This window comes from Lipophrys pholis (assembly GCF_963383615.2).
Source record: "Lipophrys pholis genome assembly, chromosome: 11".
NCBI classification, from domain to species: domain Eukaryota; kingdom Metazoa; phylum Chordata; class Actinopteri; order Blenniiformes; family Blenniidae; genus Lipophrys; species Lipophrys pholis.
The window spans coordinates 2,560,852-2,585,745 of NC_137631.1; the positions used below are offsets into that span (position 1 = coordinate 2,560,852).

General features: G+C 45.3%; 1 protein-coding gene across 1 annotated transcript in view; it reads right to left on the bottom strand.

Moving 5' to 3' along the window:
* Positions 1 to 24,894, bottom strand: part of cftr (CF transmembrane conductance regulator) — a 68,187-nt gene that overhangs the window by 24,812 nt on the left and 18,481 nt on the right. The window contains exons 3-11 of the mRNA XM_080475717.1: positions 21,841 to 21,952; positions 16,124 to 16,339; positions 14,209 to 14,298; positions 11,243 to 11,406; positions 9,192 to 9,317; positions 7,633 to 7,879; positions 7,413 to 7,505; positions 3,429 to 3,605; positions 2,755 to 2,946 (exon numbers count right to left, since the gene is read on the bottom strand). Coding sequence (XP_080331843.1) covers positions 2,755 to 2,946; positions 3,429 to 3,605; positions 7,413 to 7,505; positions 7,633 to 7,879; positions 9,192 to 9,317; positions 11,243 to 11,406; positions 14,209 to 14,298; positions 16,124 to 16,339; positions 21,841 to 21,952 — 1,417 coding nt within the window. The remainder of the gene's footprint in view (positions 1 to 2,754; positions 2,947 to 3,428; positions 3,606 to 7,412; positions 7,506 to 7,632; positions 7,880 to 9,191; positions 9,318 to 11,242; positions 11,407 to 14,208; positions 14,299 to 16,123; positions 16,340 to 21,840; positions 21,953 to 24,894) is intronic.

Sequence of the window (24,894 nt, forward strand, 5' to 3'; positions counted from 1 at the left end):
CATTTGTTCTAGAATTACTGAATGCATATTACTGTTTCACAGATGAATGAACCTCAATCTATCCTTGCTTCTATAAAAAGAAGTCACAGTGCTGAGCTTTTGTTTACTTTGCATTGTTTTTTGCACGCAAACTCAAAACGAGCGACTTCTTATCATGAATGTCTTGTTTTTCAACACGTGGCACGACGTGTGTTTGTGAGAACTTTCTTCTTCTCTCTCAGACTTTTTCTTGGCTCATGTGTAAACTGCCGACCCAGTTTGAACTGATCAAGTTTAACTTTCAGTGCTTCGTCTTTGTAATCAGTACATCCACACTCCAGTTTTAATCACGTTTTACACAACAACGTTTCAGGTGAAAACGCATCGCTTTTGCACGTTGGTTCAGAAAACCTTCACATTTTCACGGCAGCGTTCTGAAAACGATGTCCGTTGTCACGGAAACAGCTGAAATGCTGAAAACAACGTAGTTATCATGCCAGACCACGAGTTGAACATTAACAATGGAGAGAAGATGGATATTCTTATAAACAGACGACCACGTTGGATTACTACTGCAGGCGAGTGTCAAATATAAAACAGTGACTCCGACCATCGTTGTCGGGTAAACGGACACCGGAAACGCTACGAAAGGCTTCCTGTTTTCACCTGAAAATGTTGTTGTGTAAACAGGCCCTTATTTGGAGTGTAGTTAGAAATGCCTTTGCCTCTCAGGTCAACATCACAGCGACATTATGTGTGTTTATCTCTACACACTACTTTTTGTGTGTAAAATCACATAAGTTCTGAAAGCTTAGACGGTAAGAAACCCGTACTTAAATTTTTTCACCTGTAACGGCCCTTCCATGTTTGTCCTTCCAGAGCTCAGTGGGGTGATCGTGTCCGTCACCGCAGAGCTCCAAGGCTCATATTGCATCCCAGTGACAATACAGGACATTTCCATGGCATCAGAGGAGACATTATTCTGCCCAGAGGCCGTCACTCAGCAGTAGGGCTTATGAGTGTGTGTGTGTGTGTGTGTGTGTGTGTGTGTGTGTGTGTGTGTGTGTTGGGGGTGGGGGGTTGGCGGTATTATCGTCATAAACACAGATCAGGAGAAACCTGAAACGTCTCGATGGCTCCACACAAGCAGCCCAGCACAGTCTTGTTTCACTCGGAGATCTGCTGCTGCTTTCAAATTGAACCTGCCCTCAAGTTTTCACAGCTAAAGCTTCGAAATGAAGCAACGTGTTCAGCGATCTGAAAACTTTCAATAACTATTCAAGCCACACAATACACACGCTTCCTAAACACAGACCGCCTTTCACAATTGATCGTGTGCATTATGTGAGTGTTCAACAACCACTCAAACATTCCAACTGAGGAACTTTCGGTTTGAATAAAGCAAATAGTCGATGTAAAAGCTGCAAAAATGTTCTGTTCTATGTTTGATATGATTAAGGAAATATTGGTAATTTTTGAGTGTGATTTTATGTTTGTATAAATAAGTTTATTTTGAAAGTGTTAAAAGGTGGAACCTAAGTTCCGAGAGAGTTTATTTCCCGCGGCAGAGTTTTACAGACGGACCACAGTTCCTGAACGCAACCTCACATGAACGTCGTCTTTAAGTTAAAGACGACAAGAAGAAGAAGAAACTAAAGATTCTCTTTATGACATTCGGCGAATGAGGTATTGTTTCATCCTATGTTTGTATATTTATGTAAATTGAGCCGTACGATGTGCATTTTCATATGTTTGTACTTTTCATTTTTGTGATGGTCGTAGTTCTCACGGCATCCTGGTACTCTCCGAGAAGTTATGATAATAAACGCCTGTTCCAAAAAAAGAAGCCGTGCCCATGATCGTGAGGAGAGCGACAGTCAATCTGTTTCCAACTTTCAAAGTAAACATCTAAACCCTCGTGATAGAGGGCAGACGTGTCCTCCGCAAAACACCTTTGGTAAACGGACTTCACTTATGTAGCACCTCACAGCTGCGTGAGCAGCCCCGAAGAGCTTTCCACAGCTCATCACATTCACTCACCAATGGAGGCTGCAGCCATGCAAGGCGCTGTCACTCCAATGGGAGCAGTTTGGGGTTCAGTGTCTTGCCCAAGGACACTTCGGCATGGAGGCAGGTGGAGATGGGAATCGAACCTGCAACCATCTGATTGGGAGCCGACCGCTCTACCAACCGAGCCCTATAGAAGTGAGGCCTACAGAGAGAGGTGCGGTGAACTATCTCTTTTCACTGCTATGCGGACGAGAGCCAGATTCATCTCAGAAATGAGCTTTTGTACAGCAGACGGTTTGGTACATGGTTAAGAAACATTTATTATAGTTATTTATATCTTGCTAATGTCAGATATTTATTGCAGTATCCTGCTAAAGCTCATATCTGTTGGTGATAAAAACACATATGTCTAATTTTATTGTCGAGGGCGTCAAATATATTGTCTTTGACCAAAACGGAGCAGCCAGAAGGTCCAATCTGGCCGCTGGTATGAGCTTGAGAATTGTTGGAGTTTCATAAAGAAAACCTATTCGTTGCAATTAAAAATTTTAAATTGAATTAAAATTCCTATTTTGTCCACTGGGGGGAGCAGCGCAGAAGAAAGTACGATCCAACTTCTGGTACAAATTTTCAAAGCGGAAAAATAACGAGAAAGAGAAGAATGTTGTGTTGTCCAGACCTCATCACACTGTTGAAACCCTGAATATCAGCCAGCGTACAGATCAGAGGACGTGCAGAGCGACATGCAGACCCAGGGGGACGTACCTCTTCCAGCTGGCAGGCTTTGATGATGGAGTTATAGCGGTATTCGTCGTAGGTCAGGCCGAACAGGATGTTGTCGCGAATCGTCCCCGGCACGATCCACGAAGTCTGCGGTGAGAAGGAAATACGCCCGCTGTGTCTGATTTTACCCTCTGATGGCACCAACTCCCCCAGGATCATCATGAGCAGCGAGCTCTGGAGGCAAAACACACCCAACACACTTTACTCTGCTGCATTCGTCCCTGAAGACCAACTTCTGGTCCTGAGGTACCGATGACTCAGCCGGTTGAGTTTCTGTGCTGTAGGAATACTTTAACCCAACATCTGACAGAAGGTAAAGAACTCATGCTTGAAAACTGTCCATCCGTCCTCCAATGAAACTCCGTCCCTACTGTACACTGGATGAACGGCAGAGTTCCACCTGGACATATCGACTATTCACACGTACGACTGAAAAAACTCAGAAAGATGCACTTTGGCGGCGTCTCATTGGGTGGTGTAAAAAGTGCTTTGTTTCTTTCCGGTGCGTCTTGACGAATTGGTGATGAGTTATATCATCACATCTTATTTATCTTTTGGTTTGATGGAAGGAAAACCAGACCGTCTTGTGACGGAGCTAACCACTGCATCACTGCACAGTCCCGTCAACGCTTCATGTGAGTGGGATTCCGACCCACCTTCCCAGACCCTGTGGATCCAGCCACCGCGAGCATCTGGCCCTTCTCCAGGTACAGGCTGATGTTCTTCAGGACGGGAGTGACGTAGAGGTTCGTGAAGAAGAGTCCTGCGTCTCCGTTCAGGTGCCCGTTGGCTTTGTTCTCCTGTTTGATCTTCTCAAAGAGCTCTCCGATTCCCTACGGGGAGAGTCCAATGTCAGAGACAGTCAGTCTGTGTAGTAGTGAAGTACGTACAGAAATCTGTGGGCTGAGGCCTGATCAAGGTCAATTCAACATTCAGGAGCAGATACCCACTACATACTTCTGAAGATACCAGAGGCTCCAACACGACGCCATAGCAATCCATATACTCATCCCACAAATGCATCTTCCTTGTGTACCCACCATTAAAAGAGTAATAACCAGAAATATCATTTCACATTGAAATACTCTAACAAACACAAAAGGTCCGATACATGGGTGTGAGAAGCTGCTTCTTTAGTTTCTTGAGATTTGTCTGATGAAGATCATTTAAAATGCCTGACACGGCTTCTGCACACAACCAGCTCCTGGTTTCACCTAAAATCCAGCCAATAAGCAATATTATATATATTATATATTGATTTAGAATATTGAATATTCTAAATCAATTTTTCGTCTTTTTTTTCAAAATGTCGTCACTTATTTTGGTAACAATTGTTCGCTCTGCTAGGCAACACGGTGAAGGCAGGTGAAAGAGTCGACAAGCATGAACCACATTCAAGAAAACCAGACTTCATAGGACTTTATCAACCTTCAACCCCCTGACCCGAGCTCACAGTGTGTGACGGCAGGGTCACCTGAACAGATGAGCAGGAGCAAACTGCAAAGTGCACATGGAACGAGCTCCTCGGCGTTAAACACTAAACCACTTCACTTTAAACACCATCATGTAAGGTGATTTTTGATTTCTAATCTCTCATTGACCTCATGAAGGCTGACCAGTTACCGAAGGACTTAAGCTCCATTTATTTACGAGTCGTTTTCAAGTGAAAACATAAAACTTTAGAAGTGTTTTCGGTTTTTGTTCACACAACAATGGTGGTCGGAGCCACTGAAAACACAACTTTTTGAAAATTGCTCCGTGTAGACGGTGGAAGATCTGCGACAACTGACAAGCACCCGGCCGTAGTGAATAGTTCTTCTGCACATGCTCAGTAGAGACAATCAGAACAAAGAAGAAAGACTGACTCCCGGTCCATATTCTCCTGGGCTTGGTTGTTTTATTTTGACGGTCACCGTAATAACAATCAAACTTGGTGGTCTGTCTACTAGAACATCAGCGTACTCCCACTCTTAATGTTTATACCGTATTGTTCTCTGCGTGTGTTTTCATTACAAAAACAGCCAACAGTGCCAACATGAAAACGACATCATTTTCAGCATTTCTGTCGAGACAGACATTGTTTTCAAACTGTTGCAATACAAACGCAAAACTTTTCTCAAATGGGCAAATGATGCGTTTTCCAATGAAATGTTGTTGTGTAAATGGAGTCTTAGATTATCGTGTAGAACCATCATTAAGTAAACAGAAATAAAGCCACAAAAGTCTAAAATGTTCCAGTACATGAACGATTGCTGTAAAAGTTGTTGCTTCTCACTGATTGATTCAGGCGTACATGTGTCTGCATGCGATGGAAGGTTGGTGGTTTTTGCTCCGGGTCTGAGTGAGTGTGACACAGTGACACCACGTCACAAGTGCTCTGGGAAACAAGCGAAGGTCCACAAACAGGAGAAGCCCACCCGGAACCCCACAAAGGCCCAACGCCACTTCCTCGGTACAGATTCATGGGTGACACGTCTCGCAAGAGTCTCGTCTTGATTAATGACCTTGTTGACAGTTTATGGGTCACCGTGCCTCTAATGTGGTGTTTGTTTAGCAAACACCGGCATGATTCTCATTCTAATGAGCTGACGTCCACACCGTCAGCTCCCCCCATTCTTCTGTGAGTGGCACATTCCAGGAAGAGGAGCAGACCAGGGGAGAATCAGTGATTTGAAAGCGGGATTCCCAGTTCCCAGCACGGTTTGGTAATTAATTATGCAGAGTGAAGGACAAAAGCGAGGCTGCTGGATGCTGCTTTTCTCACGGTGTCGAGTGATCAGTGAATCACACCTGTTGGATGGAGTTCAGATAAGATTAAACCACCCACTCTCAGTGATTGTGGTGAATGAGAGTCGCCCTGACGAACACTGAACTAATCATTGGCTTTATTGTCCCATTTCCACCATCATTCTTGTCCTTGAAGTCATCATGGTTTTCACACATAATTCTCATAACTGTAACTTAGAAAGAAAGCATTGGCATGATTTGTCTTTTATACAGGCTTTTTTACTGGAGCTCACGCCATTTTATTGAGAGAACTGCTAGCGAAGTAGAATTAATCAAAGCCAATCTGAGAAAGAAACAGACATTTAACGACATTAAGCTGAAGAGAAAAACTGTGAAAAACTATACATTCCACATGTTTCAGCTGACGTACTAAAGAAAGTACATCACCAAATAATTTGTTACTTTTCTGAACGCCACAAAATTTGAAGAAAAAGCAAAAGCTGCAAAGAAGTAGTGAGGAAGACGTTCGTTGATATACTGTGTGGTCTGAAGACTGCATATCGCAGTTGTCTGCTTTAATTATTAGTTTTTAAATGTCTTAATGGTCTTGGGCACTCGTATTTATCTGACCTGCTTTTACACTAAGAGCCTGGACGTTCCTCATGTCCTCTGGCTCTGGCCTTTCAAGGGTTCCTAGCGTCAGGAGGACGAAGACCTATGAGCCTTGTTCCCATCAAGCAGGATGTGCCGGTACGGGACGGTACGGTACGGCAAAGCATACTCAGACCCACACATTTCAGGCATCGGAGCAAAGCTTTGAGCCTTCCTTCTCTGTGACACAGTTTGTAAAACTTTCTCATTCTAAACAGCAGCGTCCAGCTCCTGCCGAGTCTCCTCCTCTCCTGTTATGGAGAGGAGCGGCTGCACCTCGTCGGAACAGCAGGGGGCAGTGTATCTTTGTGTTGTTGCTTTTAATGAGCTTTTCTTCCTCTCTGGTCAGAGTTCGTTTCGGGCGATAGCGCCCCCAAAAGAGCAGCTGTTGTAATTGCGTTACGTTTTCCAACGTGCAGTGTGAAATCAAACCAACCAGATGAAGGACTGAACATTTTCACCTCACCAATCGAACCGAGTCCCCGGACTATCCTGGTGTGAAAGCACAGAACACAACTACCAAGTCCCAGGAGAAGACGGACTGGGAGTGATGCCACTCAGCAGGCCGCCATTGTTGTTTTTGTCCATCTACTCACACAAGAACAACTATTTACTGCGGCTCGGTGCGCACGAGCTGTAACAAGCATTTCCGCCGTCTCCATGGAGACGGAGCTCATGTTTCAGGCCTCGTTTACACAACAACGCTCCAAGAGACAACATCCTATCCGTTAAAGAAATGTTTTGCATTTACATGACAGCGGCAGACACAGACAATGATGTAGGAAGCATGCCAGGCCACGAGGTGGCGCTCATGCTTGTTTTTGTAATAAAACCACACATATATTCAGAGAACAATACACTGTATTCGGCCGTCTCTGCGGAGGGAATCGGGAGCCTCAATGAAAAGTTCCACCTTGGGGAGCCGGTGTGATAAAGTGGCGGTTGCAGTGACTCTGAGCACCGCTGTCAGTGAATGGACACGCCAAACGCACAGAAGGTTTTGGGGTTACACTTGTTTTCGTTGTTGTGTAAACACAGCCTCAAAAAGTTGTTTTCAGTGGCTCTGAGCACCATCGTCATGTAAACAAATCCACAAAAATGCAATGAAAGTTTGGTATTTTCACTTGAAAATGTCGGGGAAAACGGAGCCTGAGTCACCAGGATCACCCCGAGTCTGTTCAGGTGCAACTACCTGGAGCAGCTGCAACACCTCTCACGTTAACATGAGGTGTTGAATTCGGGTACAACAAGTAAAAACCAACCTCGTCCCAGGAAGCAGACACGTTGAGCAGTTCCAGCTCCGTGGTGGTCAGGTTGTACTCCAGAACTCTGTATTCTTCTTTCATCAAGAACTCCTGAGGAGCAAACACAGGCGGCACATCATGGAGGATTTGTTAGGAGCTGCTGAAGGACCGCAGCTAAACCGTCAATCATCTCTACGTCTCGTGGTCCTTCACACCTCAGCTTCACCTCTCGGCCTACCTCGATCTTCTTGACCAGTGCCAGCGTGTCGTGCCACATCTGGATGGAGCCGGGCAGCTGGCGGGTGAGTGTCATCCGCAGCACCATGCAGTAGGAGGCGGTTGTGAAAATCCGACGCAGGATGATGCCTTTGCTGAGCGCGTGCGGCACGATGGCCGACACAACGACCAGGATGGCAGAGAAGAAGTAGGCGGCGCTGTAGTAGTAGCGCAGAGAGCCGATCTTCCTCGTCAGCGTCATCTCGTCTCTGAGAACAGAGAGCATCATGGGAGAAACACAGGACATTTCAAAGTATTGTGGCGAGCTGCGAGGAAGAGAAATGGAAACAGAATTATATTGTGAATCGTTTTTCCCTGAAAAATATTATTATGGAATCACAAATATTTCATACTCTGTTGAGTATTAACGCTCTAATTTCATTTTGGGATTTTGGACATCTTCTTCCCACTGACTGATGGAACTTCAAGAGAAGGGACTATTTCAATGGGACCACCTCCTTCATCCCACTACTTCGCCCCTCTCCGATTCACCCTCAGATCTAACAGGTCCACTCATGTCACATCACTGTCCACACTGTGCTGAGTCTCCTGGAACATCAGAGGAACTACGCCATCACTAACTCCATTAACTTTAGCTCGGCATTCAATGCAAGAACCCCCCTGGTCCTGGTGGGATCTACGACTCCCCCGAGGACTGTGAAGGACCTCTGACCTGAGCGACTACGAAGAGACAGAACTGGTCGCTTCTGCTTCATACAGATCTCCCAAAATAAGATTACCAAGCATAGAGGTCTCAAAATGCGGACCACTCAGGCATAAAGTACATTCACTGAGTAACACCTCAATTTAAATCAATGATGAAAAGTCATGATTTTAAATATTCAAAATAATTGTTGAAGACTGCGTCAGGTTGATGATTTCTGTTTCCACTACTCTCAGAGAGCGAAGAATTCTTGTTGGCTATCCTAGAGAAGCTTGAAACTATGGAACAAGACCATCAGGAAGCTCTGCAGGATCCTCATTACACATGTTCGACCCAGGAAGAGGTCCTGCAGGACTGTGAGCAGGCTGGAGCTGCAGAGGGAACTGTGGACGCAACCAACGATTAAATGTGTGAAAAGAACAAAGCTGAACTGGCTGGATAAGAAGGTAAGCGCTACCAGAAGAAGATCTGTAGAACATGCAGGAGGAAGGATACTAGTTTTACCCAAGTAAGAGCATGTGGAAACATCTTGGATTACCTTTAATGTGCTAAGCTCCTCTTCTCCTCTCTGTCCTGCTAAAACAAACTTCTCTATCTTCTACCCGATGACCCATGGATGGATGGATGGATGGATGGATGGATGGATGGATGGACGGACGGATGGATGGATGGATGGATGGATGGATACATTCTATGTTTATTTATTTTTAGAACAGTGTCCTAACTTCATGGAGAATAAGGATTGTCGTCACTACATTGTAGTGACTATTTCAGTTAACTGGGTGAAAATGTCCCCGACTGGAAATCTGCCCAAATCAATACACTGTGACTGACTGTGGTGTGCTTTGGTGTCGTACTGCCTGATGTTTTTGATGATGGTCTCCATCACCTCCTCCCAGCCGTATGCCTTCACAGAGTGAATGTTCTCCACGATCTCTGAGGTCAGAGCCAGACGCCGGTTGATCATCCCCGCTCGCTTCACCCTGCTCACAGGACACAGTTTGACGAAGAGACAGGAGGGTCATTAGCATACAGTGCATACAGGTGGAAATACAATACAAGTGTATGGACGATGTCAGAACTGCTCCTCACTATCAGGATTATGTACAAGTACAATGATTATATACAGTATTCACCCCCTCCATCATTTTTGAGTCAATATAATGTGGATCTGGTCATTATCTGCTTAGACCTACTTATCTCAGGCTGACACACTGGGACATGTTAGAACACAGCTGAGGTGATTCTGCTGTTCAAACACAGCAGGTCCTGATGGTATGAGTCCCAGGGTCCTGAAGACCTGCTCCCTCCAGTCCTGTGGAGTTCTTCCAACATGGGCCTGAGTCTCCAGAGGGTCTCCAGTGTGTGGAAGACGTCCTGCATCGTTTCTGTGCCGAAGACACCACGTAGGTTTGGATCTAAGGACTACAGACTGTCGGTGCTGACGTCCCACATGATGAAGACCCTGGAGAGACTCGTCCTGGAGCAGCTCTGGAGCCTCGGCAAACCTCACCTAGACCCTCTCCACAGTTTGTCTACCAGCCGCGACTCGAGATAGAAGACGTCACCATCTGTCTACTCAACCACATCTGGACCTGGACAGACCAGCCAGCACTGTGAGAGTCATGCTTCTAGACTTCTCCAGGACCTTCAACACCATCAGGCCGGCCCTGCTGCGTGAGACGCTATCATCAATGCAGGTGGACGCTCCCCTCATATTCTTGATTGTTAACTACCTGACTGGCAGGCCGCAGCACATGCACCTGCAGGACTGTGTGTCAGGAAGCAGTAGTTGGATGTATCAGCAGGGGTGATGAGTACAGGGCGACTGTGGACAACGTTGTCACTTGAACCATCTGCAGCCCAATGTGACAAAGACTGAGGAGCTGGTGGAGGACCTGAGGAGGACCAGGGTGTCTGTGTCCCCCGTCTCCATCCAGGGGGACAGTGTGGACATTATGGACGATTGCAATATCTGGGTGTATAGATTGACTGGACCGGGAACCCCAACACCCTCTATAGGAAGGACCGAGCGTCTCTATTTTCTGAGGGTGTTGAGGTCCTTCAACATCTGTGGCATGATACTGCAGGTGTTCTATGAGTCTCTGGTGAGGACCCACCTCAGGGTTCATCAGTGTTTTTCTGCCCTCCACAATGTCCTAGTTTATGACCACCATCAGATACAGACTTTTTCCACCAAGATGCACGACACAGGATGCAACGCAGATACTCCTTACTCATGGACATTAAACGCTACAACTCTTCTTTCTAAATAGTATTTCTGCTGTCATACCATTCTCTGTGCTCATACTAATAAACCCTAAATTCCTTTTCTTGCATTGACCATCCTATTTGTAGGGTGCAGAGGTGAGGCCACATTACGGTGCTCCAGGGAGCTGATGGGGGTCAAGGGTCATGCTCAGTGGCCTACAGTGGTGATCTGTCCGCAGTGGAGATCAAACCTGCGAATTTTCAATCTCAAATCCACTTCTCTAACTTCGATTTATTTGTATTAGTTTTCTCAATAAAACAGTGACTGAGTGCTTACAGGTGTCAGTAATACTGCAGTAAAGGTTTTAAATGTTGACACCAGAAAAGGAATCACAGAAAATGTGATGGCCTGTTATAGATTTGTTCATGAAGATGCAAAATATCCAGTATCTTTGTACTTCTCATCGTAAAACACCCACCGACATATTTTCATTCCAAATGACATATGACCTGCTGGCAGAAAACCAGCTGTATGTTTGGCACTGCTGCACCAAAACTAAGTGAAAGGTTTTTGGAGGTGGCGTTACTCTTGGAGGTCTCAGTGAGATCACGCTGGGCTGTACGCGGCACCTTAACTCAGTCTATAAAATCTAAGCCTTGCAGACGTAGGTCAGCCTGTGTGTACATGTGTCCTGACCTGTGAGGTCCCATCTTCTGAGAGAGCCAGGCCTGGATGATGCCCAGCAGAGTCAGAGCTGCCAGGGCGCAGAAGCCATTCACCTCGATCAGCTCCCACAGTAGACCCACACAGAGTATACACTGCAGGGGGGTGATCCACACAAAGTGTGCCAGGCCCAGACTCTGGAAAATACACACATCGATAATGATGATTTATTTCACACAGGGACATCAAAACAGTTTACACAATTACACAATTACGAACACAGTTCATGTATGAATGTACCCATATTGTACATACAGATGCTCCACATTCAGTTAAGGCTGGGTGATATATTCAATGTACTTGATGTGTTGTGGCTTGTTCTCGGTGCGATATAGAAAATTACTATATGGGTATTCGAGTTTCACACTGTAGTTTTTAGCCGCGGGCATTAACTCGCTGGCTGCAGCCGGCGGCTCTCACAGACAAAATGAATGTCATACACCTTAGCTTAGCAGAGTGCTAGCGGGTAGCGGAATGTGCGAACAGACACTGAAGATGGAAGGAGACGATTTAATTCCAAATACAAAGAGAAAGGGATCCATCGTATGGCGGAAGTTTGGATTTAAGAAGGAAGATGTTTGAACAGACAACTGTGTTGTGCAACATATGCCGCAGCAGCGTCGCCACAAAAGGAAGCAGCACAACAAAATTATATCGCCATTTAAAAATCCACCACTGGAAAATAAAGAGTCTCTGAAACTACAACGTCAAAATCTCCTGCCGGTTCCACAACAACTAAGAAGCCGGAGCAACCGGCGCTGATGCCATTGAGTCTGGCGTCTTCCCTTTCCAGATCAATACCGTACAACAATATAGTCCAAAACATACTGAGATAACTTCCGCAGTAACCCACCGCACATAGCAGGAGACATTGGTTCAGTTCGTGTGGTTGAAACATCCAGATTCACAAAAACTGATCAACACTCTTGACCTAAGATGTAATCTGCCTGGTCACTTAGCAGAGAAAGCTCTACCTGCATTGTTCATTCCCGTGAGAGTAAAAAAGGAAAAAATGACAATTTCATGATTGTGCTGTTTACTAAATGCTGTTTTGCCAAAATTCACTTTTTTGTGATTTTCCTCTTATTGCATCTAAGTTAGCATATATTAATGTAGTGTGAACAAGAATGTTTTAATGTAGATATAGAATCCTCATATTAGTGTGATTGAAGTGTTGATCAAAAGTGTCTTTTTCAGGCGAAGGCAAAATATTGAGATATATATCGCATATCATGATGTGGCCTAGGAATATCGAGATATTGATGAAATGCCATATCGTCCAGCCCTACGTGCAATTCAACAGTAATCATGTTCAGGGTTCAACATTAACATAAATGAGTCTTTGTATGTAACTCATTTAACCCAATCCAACATGAGCTAACGATAATTAAACACAGATTTTCAGTAATTTGATTACCAATTGTCACAAATATAATGAATTCTGAACTCCCATCCCTATGGAGGGGCTGGGGGTCAGGGGTCATGCTCAGGAGCCCACAGTAAGTTCTCAGCTCTGGGACTCAAACCTGTGACCACAAGCTTTTTTCTTCCAGCTCTCGGCCCTCACTGCCTGGAGGAGTGAGAGCAGGTCTCAGCAGGTTGTTGTCATATTAGAGTTGAACCTTTTGTAGGCGATGTGTTCAGGATTGGTGACCATGTTTGGCTGTCAAACACTGGAATGCAGGTACAACAGCAGCAGAGAGCAGCACCCCCCCCCCCCCCACCGCTCCAGTCACACTCATGGAGACGAGGCTCGCCCCGCCCCTTCTTATTCACTGCCCCGAGCCGTCACATGTGAGCCGGGTGATAATTGCCCCTGGAGCGTCTGACAAAGTGTTTCCACATTCTACGGCTCGGTGACACCCTGAGGCGCTCGGCCTGCTGCCTCCTGCACCATCACACAGCACTTTGTTTATGTACTAACACACCCCCCTCAGCCTGAACCCTCGGCTCACTTCCAGCCAACTGACTGAAGTCCGCCAGGTTCCCTCGCTCTCTGCCTCCTGACTTTGGAGATCGAATGAAGCTCGTCCAGCTACTGTGGTGGTCCACATGTAACTGAGCTTCAACATGATGATTAAAACACTTCAGCAGGCCACATCCAGGTCAGTGGCGTGTAGTCAGGTGAGGCAGGACAGTGAAACAGTCTCTTTATTGCACTTATTATTCATGTAATCGTGTCCTGTCATCAAACCGATAAACCATGTAACTTTTGTCAGTTTATACTTGTCATTAGGGATACACCGATACCAGTGTCGTGTATTGGGGCCAATACTGCACAGACTACTCATACTTGTAAAAGATCCCGGATATAACTTGGGAGGTATTACATGATGTCATGCATCAGCAACGTTGCCTGGAGGTACGCAAGAGAGGAAGAGCGATGACAGTGTTTTGGAGATTCTCAAATTTTAATCAAAATGACAAAAGTAAGACAGACTGTATAATATGTTCCTGACAAAATATCAAGAGGAGAAAGAAAGTGCGTACATCACCAGCAACTTAATCATCAGAGACGTTTTTGGACCAGCTGAGTTAGAAAGATGTCACTCGGTAGTCTGTCTGTCTGTCTGTCTATCTATCTATCTATCTATCTATCTATCTATCTATCTATCTATCTATCTATCTATCTAATAATGGACTATCTAGTAATGGACAATTGTGAGACAGGTTAGTTTTACTCTACTGATGATGTGTTGTCGTAATAGTAATCCTGCAGATACCACACATGCGATTAGTGCTGGCCGATATATCGAATATACTCGATGTATCGCGGCTTGTTCTCTGTGCGATAAAGAAAATGATTTTATATATATATATATATATATATAAATGTATTTATACAGTATATGAGCCATGTATCATGAGCCAGGCTGAACCGTCCTATAGCCGGTTTTGTTTGACAGCCCTGTGTGTTTCTCATTTCTCTGCACTCTCACCTCGTCCAGCTTGTTGAGGTGTGCAGACATCAGGCTGACCAGCTGACCCGTGCTGATCTTATCCAAGACTCGGCTGGAAAGCTTCAGCGTCTGAAAGGTCAAAGGTCAAAGGTCAGGGGTCACTTCAAAGGAAGGCTGTTGAATTTCCTGTCCTGGGAGTCAGTGACACTCTGTACACTTCCACCCGTCGATCTGACAGTGTCTTCATGCTGGACGTCCACGTGTGAGAAGAATGCTGGGAATGTTCGGTCACACTAGTAGAACACAGAGGAAATGTTTACACCATCCTACCACTTTAAAAAGAAGACTAAAGCCCTGTTTACATAACACTGATTGAAAACGCATCTGTCTTGTGACAATTTGAAAAAATTTCCATTTTCCTGTGGGGCCACGAGTGGATGCAGTCTTTCTGTAATACAGAGGTCAAAAAGTCAGATCCTGGAGGGCCGCAGCCCTGCGTGATTTCCACGTCTCCCTTCTTTAACACGACTGAATGTCCTGATGGTTCATCACCACTTTCAGCACAAAGCCCGATCACGAGCCACTCATTGCAATCAGCCACGCTGAAGCAGGGAGACATAGAAACATGCAGGGCCGCAGCCCTCCAGGACCTGAGTTTGACACCCCTGCTGTAATTCAGCTGCCCACTGATGCACTTTTAAATTGAAACTTTAGAGGGTTTTTTGTTGTGGTGCGAATATATGTAAGGAAAATGTCGATATTTTCACAAAACCAAGCAATTACTGCAGAAAATGACTCCAATCTCAACATAAAGTCAATTTTACTGAAACCTTCAGGTGCAAACTACAGTAAAATGTTGTACAATGACGTACAATTTGCTTGGTGGTTTGGCCGGTTTGGAGCCTTTTGCTGGCCAGTTTTGTCCCATGGGCCTTATGTTTGACACACCTGCTGTAAACATTCAGGCTCCTTTAAACTGTCTTTTTGGTCCACTCAGATGTGTATGTAAGAAAGGAATGTCTCCATGTATGCAGATGATGGCGCAGTAAATGTTCACTTTATTGCAGAAGAGCTGTTTAATTCTAAAGACTGAACAGCTCAAACACAACCTGGATTCATTCAATGTTATTGACAAACTTGTTATGCTTTATTACATCAGTAGTGTGAACTGTGGAGCAGTGGTTGGCGCTCTCACCTCACAGTGAGAATAGTGAGGGTTCAAATCCACCAGAGACCTTTCTGTGTGGAGTATACATGCTCTCCCTGTGTGTGTGTGGGGGGGGGGTTTCCTCCAGTACAGTCGCAGTGTTTTAGAAAAGAAGAAGTTTGCGGTTTTCACTTAAAAACACTGGAGTAAGCCTAAAATGTCTCACAGAGGCAGAAACAAGCCAGCGTGTTATCAGTGCTTTTTTTTTGTTCTGACGTTGACCGACTGAATGTAACTTTGTTTTCAGACATTTTGTCTCCTCGTCATATCAGTGTGAGAGCTGCAGGGAAAGTTGCTGCTCTGACCCCGGTTTTAATGTTAAACTTTGTGAAAGAAGAATCCACTTCATTGTGGTTGTTGATGCATGTGTTTTGGAGGGTTTTGTGTTTATTGTGTCAAAACTTTGCACTGTTGCAGTTTTCAGGATCTACACGCACTTTTGAACAGTATTCCGCCTACTGTGTGTTATATTAGTAGGCCTTTAACTGAGAAATACCAATTAGCCCGAGACCAAAACCTGTATGCAATGTACATGTGGCCCCTCTGTGATGTCACTTCCTCAAACCAACACACACGCACGCACACACGCACCCTTCCGCGGTCTTTATAACCCCCCCCCCACCCCCACCGTCAAACAAAAAGACCTTGAAAGAATCTTTGTGGTGACAAATTTAGAACAGATTAGATACAGTTTTACAATTTTTTTCAAAAAGGAAGGCCCGTTACAAAAAGCTGGTTTCTCCTCACCTTCTTGTATATGAGGCTGAACAGGGCGATGCGGATCTGCATGCCCAGGTGATGCAAGCCGAAGATGGCGGGCTGCAGCAGGAGGAAGCGGGCGGTGAAGAGGAGGCAGAGGCCCAGAGCCAGGAAAAAGCCCTGGCTCCGCTCCGGGGCGTGGAACGGGTCGAAGGAGGCGATGATACGACCCAGAAGCTGAGGCTGCACCGTCTTGGAAGCCTCCTGCACCAAGAAACCCAGCAAATATCATGACACATCACACAAATGATCCCATCATTTCTACAATACATACTGTACACATGAGATACAGCACTGTATGATTATTCACTGAGCTGCACAGTATATTTCTATAGCATGTAAATGTATCTACGTTCTGTAGAATTAATAATACAGTGAGTCAAACACATATGGACGCAGAGAAAACATGAAAAAACTGGTTGGGAGGCTTAACTACAACCTGTAGTGCAGCGGCAGAAAACTTCACATGATATCTCAAAGAGCCAATGGCTAAGGAGCTTTTTGGACATCTCATACATGGAACTATCATCAGCAGGGATCAATAAACATTTAGTCAAAAGAAAATTGCTAATGTGAGTTGTTGGTGGTGGGCAGATTGGACTTGTGGTGAGGGTGGGGGTGGGGGACACGTGTGGGTGGAGGGTGGGGGACAGAAATACAAAAACTAAATTGTAAAGGTTTTGGTGGCTTTAGTTAATTTGGTGTTGTTCTAATAAAAACACAAATGATTGAAATAAAAACATTTAGACAGTTGATGTCAGGACGTGAGAGGATGGACCCAAACACATACTCCCAAGGTTCCATAAAAACAGTGTATTATATAAATAGTCCAGGGAACACAAGTAACCGCAGGGGAGACAGAGGCGACGAGACGAGCCGACACAGACAACAGGGGGAGAGGGTCTAAATACACAGATAAGGCAGGGAGACCACAGGTGCCGCACAATAGTGCTGAGCAGGGGAACACAATAGGATGACTGAAAAAGTGAGGTGAGACACACAGGGGCCGACAGACACAGAGACCTGGCAATTATGATATTAAGGACAGTAGGGGGCCTGGGGGGGCGGTCAAACATTTTCAACAGCTGCTGGTTTGGAGGGAAACCAGCAGCAACAAGAACAAACACTGACCAGAGATGAAATATAGCATGAAGAAGAACAAACCCTGCCCATTGATTGGTCCGGACCGAAAGCAGAAATCCCTCCCCTTGAGCCGGCTAGTGGCCAATGGGTAGCCACAAGTAACTGTGATATAGGGTACGTCCAAATTGTCCCTCCTATCTCCTTATCTATCGACTTTACCGTGACATCATCCACGAGTGTTAAGTAAAGGTGTTAGGAGGCTTCCTAAAGGAGTTAGTAAAGGTGATCACGATGGGGTGGCAGTCGTACAGCACTTTCACTTCGTGACGTCATAATAATGCGACGGTGCAACTTAGTGACGTCTGCCATGGTGGGGAAAGAACTACAAGTTTCTGAAAATGAACTACAAAAAGTTAATCTGGGTTTTATATCATTTAAAGTTGTTCCAGGCAGATCATTGTTTTGTTAACTTACATGATCTGCTCCTTTTTCAATCATCCTGAGTTTCCCTGAACGCTCCGATGAGCGGGTCCCTTTATTTTTTTATTTATCCATCCATCCATCCATTTTCTCCCCCTTATCCGTTTACGGGTTGCGGGGGTGTCAGCCTGAGCACTGTCAACTGTCAACCAGATCACGTTGCACCGATTAAGAACCTTCCTGTGGGTGGTGAGCCCACGGGAAGGTGGCGCCCGGCGTGGGACATGAACCCTCTACCTTGAGATTTTGAGTCTCATGCTCTACCAACTGAGCCAGCCGGGGGCTTGCTTATTTTTTTACTCTTTTATTCATTTATTCATTTATCTGATTGGTCAGGAGGCGGAGCGCTGTTATTAGATTAACCAGCCTGAGCAGCTCTATCTAGACAGTAACATGATTTTCTAGATTAACCTGCCTGAGCAGCTCTATCTAGGCAGTAAAATGATTTTCTAGATTAACCTGCCTGAGCAGCTCTATCTAGACAGTAAGGTGATTTTCTAGATTAACCAGCCTGAGCAGCTCTATCTAGACAGTAACATGATTTTCTAGATTAACCAGCCTGAGCAGCTCTATCTAGACAGCAAGATGATTTTCTAGATTAACCAGCCTGAGCAGCTCTAGCGAGACAGGAACATGAAGCAGGAACATGAATTAACAAAGAAGCAACAACAAAAGAAAAACTGGATTTTGAAAGTTTGAGCAAATGATGACAGAGAACAAGTGACATCAGGAACACAGCTCATTGATGAGGAGTGGAAATGTGTGTGTGTGTGTGTGTGTGTGTGTGTGTGTGTGAGCGGGTCCCTTTAAATGTTGTCACCGCAAGGAATTGTGGGGCAGCATGAGCTCGCCTCCTTTGCGAAATGATGCATCAGTGGTTCTAAACTAAAGGAGGTTCTAAAGGAAGTAACAAACCTTTTTTCCTTTTCTTATTGAGAATTCAGTCCTTATCATGGCCGCCACACAAAACACTTCCGGGGTTCAGGAAAAGTCGATAGATAAGGAGTTAGGAGGGACCTTTCGGACGTACCCAGACTCTTCAGACCAGTTTCCATGAGCGTCTTCCTCACCACCTCTTCCTCACTCCTCCACGTCTAATCACAAGACATTTTCCCACTTTTTCTTTCTGTTTCTGCTTCTTCTGATTCACACTGTTAGCTTTGTTTGTTTACTACCAAAATACACTGCGCTCCACGTCACATCTGCTCGATCCGTCAGCTGGAAAGTCCCTGACATGTTCACAATGTCCACAGACTGGATCACATCTTCAGGTGGACCAGAGGTCACCTCTTTGGTCCAGAACAGAGTCCGGGTGAGTTTTCACACCTGCCCACATGAAGTGAGCTTTACCTGAAACGAACTCTGGTCCAGACTAAACAGTGCTGGTGTGAAAGCACTCATATGCATTCCCAGGCAATGATAATATTTTTGAAGGGAAATTCTCTTTCCTGTTGTAATGACTGTCATACAGATGTGATATGTTTTGAAATGTTGCGCTGAAATTATTGTCTACTTTTATTTTTTAAGGAATGTGTATTTATTACAAACATGGACTTGTTGACAAAAAAAAAAAAAAAAAAAAAAAACACTATGCGAAGAAAGTCATAATTCACCATTTTGATAATCTAAAACAGAGGTTTTAAACATAAGGCCTATGGGCCATACCTGTCGCTCAAGATGCACCAATCGGCAAAACCATTTTAAAGAAAAGATTGATTTTTAAACAAAGTTCTTACTAGTAGCAGACACAACTTAACATAACATGTGGTTGTAGTCATTTTGACTTGATTTTGCAAAAATATAGACATTTTCATCATGTATACTGTAATTTAAATTTAAAGGTTGTTATGGCACTATTTGAGCAGTCCAGCCCACTGAAGATGACACCGTGGGCTTTATGAAGCTCCTGAACTAAAATGAGTTTGACACCCTGCTCCAGAATGAATAGCTCAAATGCAAATGCAGACAATTAGTGGAAATGGTACACAAGTAGGAAGTGTGTTGTCTGCCTGTATAATGACACACTGAACCTTTACTGTACACGACATCTCACAGACATTCCTGTCGTCGTGGTAACCGCCCACGGCTGTACTACAGCTCCACAGAGGAGGAGGGTCTGTGACACGACGGTGCGACATGCCTGTGACGTGTGCACAGCGGCTTGGCTCGACTGGCACACTCTGACACCAGTGCGTGAAGGTTCAGTTCCTTCGAGGTTTACTAGGATTGCTTAACGTCGTGAAGTATTAAACCTGCCTGTGTGGTGCCAGATGCACATTGCGTGTGTTTCAGCCTAATAATTGAATCTGTACAGAGTTTGTGTGTTTAAGCACAGTGCTGGTGGAGTGAAAGAGCATACAACTGAGGGCAAATGGAGAAAATGTACGCAGAGAAAGAAGTGGGTGAGGCTGAGCACAGTGAGACTGAGCTTATCCTGGTTACTATCATTTTAAACTCAGTATGAATCAGTGATTTGTATTTCCTGTGTATTGTGGACTCGGCAGACACCAGTACCGGTGCTGCTGACAGTCAAACTGTGTGGCGGTAACATTTGAAACTAATGCGGTCATTTTATTCCATATTTATTGTACACCGGGTTTATTTAAAAGACTTAAATAGGGGCAGTTTGAAAAGCCTTGTTTCCCCTGTGCAGTACGGTACGGTAAGGCAAGGCGCACTCAGACCTAAATCTGCTGTGTGGTTCCACTGCAGAGAGTATGGTTAAAATGTAGGCGGGGAATGGTCGTGGAACAATTCAGGTATGTGATGTCATTAACCTAACAGTAAACGCCGGGGCAGCGCGCTGAAAACCAGGCGTCAGAGCAAAGTCGTGAGCCTCCGTTCTCTGTGACACCGCTTGAAAACGTTCTCATTGTGACCAGCAGCGTCCAGCTCCTGCTGAATCTCCTCCCGGAACACCAGGGGGCAGTGCAGCACTGACATTTAAAAAAAAACTCAGTTAACAAAACAGCGAGTGAGCACAAAGCTGCGAATGTAAACACCAACTTACACAACTGAGGAACTATTTATATAAAAATCAGCAGACGGCTGCGTTTTAGCTCCTCCTTATGGTACCGATGTGCTAGCTACCTCATCGCAGGGGTTACAAAAAATGGTAATGGTTGGGTACGGTATTTTCAATACTGTCCACAACTTTTGTCAGTGGAAACACACAAAAACCTGTACTATATCGTACTGTACCGTATTGGTACATACTGTACTGCGCGGAGGAAACAAGGCTTACATGTGAGTTGGTGGAAGTGGCGCAGCCCCCGCGTCGTCCTAACGCCCTACCAAATTCTCTGCTGCCGCTGTTTCCACCGCACCTGCCTTGACCCCGGTGCTGGCGCCTGCGCCTGCCACCGTGACTGTTCAACACAGTCGTTATGGCTGGCTGGTCAGGCCTCCCACACGGGACTAAATAATGTGTTACTATTACTATTTCAACAACACATCATCAGCAGGGTAAAACTAACCTTTCCCACGGCGGTCTAATCCCAGCTCACCTTCCCTATTAGTGGGTGAACAATCCAACGCTTGGTGAATTCTGCCTCACAATGAGAGGAAGAGCCGACATCGAAGGATCAAAAAAGCGGCGTCGCTATGAACGCTTGGCCGCCACAAGCCAGTTCTCCCTGTGGTAACTTTTCTGACACCTCCTGCTTAAAACCCAAAAAGTCAGAAAGCGCGTGAGGCCCCGCTTTCACCGTATTCACACTGAAAATCAAGATCAAGCGAGCGTTTGCCCTTCTGCTCTACGAGAGGTTTCTGTCCTCCCTGAGCTGTGCCAGTTCTGAATGTTTGGGGAGGCCCGTGCGGTGTGCAGTTTGCGGGATATCCTCACATCAGAATGGGAGTGGGGTGGCGGTGTTGTGTGACGTAGGGGGGAGTACAGGGGCAGTGTTAGGTGACCTAGAGGGGTTAAATTAGGAAGTAGAGAGAGAGAGAACATAAAAGATCTACTTGACTCCTCAGTCTGTCTCATCTTTCCCGACTTCCACGATACATAACCAAAGATAGGTTTCCAAGGGATTTCGGTGCTTGTCACAGTCGATTTCCTCACAAGTTAAAGAGCATTGAACATCATTTATTTGAAAGAGTCAGAGCTGCTTCCTCTACAGACAGCGGTCCAGCAGACTCACCCCGAGGTAGAGCAGCACACCGAAGAAGGCAAATGGTCCGAAAAAGCATCGGGCCAGTGCTCTGAGCAGCCGGGGCTTCTTCTTGGCTGACGCCACCTCCCTGTCCCATTCTCTGCAGGAAGAGCAGAGTTACAACACAGTTAAACAGCAGAAGGACACATGAAGCGGGCGAATGCCAGCAGAGCCGCTCTGTTTGTTTGTTGCTGCTTTGTCTAAAGTTTACGACTCTGCTGATCTGGCCACACAATGAGAGAGAAGAGCAGGACCGTCCAACTTCAGCTTCAGAGGCCACGGATGTACAGCCCGGCGTGATTCTACCAGAATAACCTTTACTGACCAAACATGTAGCTGCTTTTCACGCAAATAAAATGTCTACATTTATCAAATATGTCTTTGGAAAACACTGTTTGTAAGAAAGAATATTTCATCAATGTGCAATTTTCTTTACATCCAGAATCTGAGTTTTCCTGTTATTATGAAAATATTTCTATTCTGTTCCAAACATTGTCTCTTCCTTGTGCTTAAGAACAAAACAAATGTTCCAACTTTATGTTTTATCTGTGGGATCTGACAGCTGATAAGGTGTTTGCCACACAGTTTCTCTGCTCACTGAGTTTTCAGATTTCACCCACACATGTTTGGAAGTGATGCTAATGCTATTTAGTTAGCAGTCCACAAGCGTTCTCTGGTCTCTAGTGAGGTCCCTGTTCACAGTGAAACACATCACTTTTGCATTTTTGTTTACACCGATGGACAGACGATCAATTTGGATTGCTATCATGGGGGACTAACGTCTATAAAACTACAGATGTTCCAGGAGAACATGGACGGGGAGTTCTGCGCAAATGTGTCTGGTTTCATTACAAAAACAACCAACAGCACCCACTAGTGGCCCTACATGAAAACGACATTGTGTCCAGTGTTTTCAAAACATTTCCGTGTAAACGAGAAAATGTTCTGAAATGAAAACAAAAAACATCAATGAATTATAATATACTATCATTTATGAAGTTACTTTAATGAATTTATGAATAGGTCATGTTACAAATGATCGATGGAATCACATGAATTAGTGTGACGTACTAAACATCTTTTCATTCGATAAAGATTTTTAAAAGATTTTCTCTTATCGAGATAACTTCAAGGATTAACTCGGGATTTTCCGTACTACGAAACTCACTTCTCACCGGGATAAATCATCCCAGTAACTTACGCTGAATGTCTGACTGACTAACTGACTCGCTAAGAGGTCAGAGCTCCGCCTCCTGACCAATCGAATCTCTTGGAAAAGGCCCCGCCCATTCTTACATGATGGTGTTTGGTGGGCAGGTTCAGCACTGAGCTGCAGCAGAGAGGAGAAGAGAAATTAATTTAGATCTTTTTGACATAGTAAAATAAATCCTGGTCTCTGAGGCTCTGAAGGAGGTTTTGGTTCTTGACTTGTTCCAGGTCTGTTTATCTCCACGAGGGTTGATCTGGAATAATGAGCTTAATGATCACACCTGACAGAACTGCAGAAACATGAATTTATGGAACGCAGAACTACTCCTGTCGTCATGGTGATGAATTAATATTCCAACATAAAACACAAGAGAAACTCAAAACAAGTGATGGAGAATGTAAAGTAAAAGAAGAGCAGTGAGGAAGTTCAGGCCTCTGGTATCTAAGCACCGACACACACGTGTGTGTCCAGTCTGTATTAGAAACGTTGGAGAATGAGACCTGCAGAACAGCTCGTCTGCCTGTTTAACAAATTGAGGAGATCGTGTCGTGGATTGACTTGGTGTGGAGACTCGTTCATGGACAGGTAAAGATTCAGATCCTCGCCTTTCACCTGCTTCTCTAGTCGTCCCTTCACACTGTTTCCTCACATTTCGAACCAGAACTATGAAAACCCTGCTGGTGTTGTTCCCTATGACTGTTTCCAGCATCCATCGTCCTGTTCTAATCACCTGTTGTTGTAAGATTTTTTAAGGAAAGGCCTGAAAGTCCACAGATAAAAGTCATGTGGAGCCAGCTGAGGAAACGTCTCCACCCGGGTACCAGCAGATCTGCTGAAGGCTGAGCTGGGCTCCTGCAGAATTCTGTTCTTCAAAACTTTTGTCCGGCAGCTTCTTTTTTTTTTTCTTTTTTCTTTTAAATCCTAGTTTTTCTCGTGCATCGACGCTAACAAGTTCCAATTCAGCACAGGGTCGTTTTGAGGTTCACTATTTTTTTCAAACGTGCGGAAAACACGCACCGGGACTTCTTCTGCAACTCAGCAGACGCTGTTTGACACGTATGCCACATCCCCAACACAGGGCGGTGCTCCTGCTCCGTCAGGTATGTCTTCGCCCCCCCCCGCTTCGGAAAGTTTACCAACAGATCTCAAGACGGAGCTTCTTGCCTCACTACGCAACGACGTGACCGCCATTTTTAAGACTGAGCTTCGCCTGGCTTTGAGTGACAACCTGTCATCTGTCAAAAAGTGAGCTGCAAGCTCTGAAAAACGGAGCTGACAAGCAGCATCGCTACCGAGCAGCATCACCACCATCGAGTCTGATATGAGCAGTGTGAAATCTACCGTTAGTGACATGGAACACTCTCTATCCACCTGCACTGATGATGTGATCACACTTGAGGGCCAAAGTGGAGAAAATCACCTCAGTAGTTGAAAAGCTGGAGAATAAATGCGAGGCTCTGGAGGCGAGATCAGGTCGCAGCAACGTCAGAATCATCGGGATCCCCGAGGACTCCGTGGATTTCTTCCACTCTCCTCAAGAATGCACTCAGCATTGATAAGGAGCCGTTGATTGACCGCGGACACCGCACCCTCCAGCCCAAGCCCAGACCCGGTGAGAGGCCCCGCGCCGTGGTGGATCGCCTGCACTACTACACCCACTGTGTCGACATCCTGCGCCGGGCCAGGGAGCTGACACTGATTAAGTTTGGGACTATGACTGTAAGTGGCCACCTACAGTATTGTTTGGTTTTGTTCTCATTCATGTTCTGGGGTTCACCCCGCCGACAATTCATGTTTCCGGGTCGTAACTTGCCCACAAATTGTGACGTCAC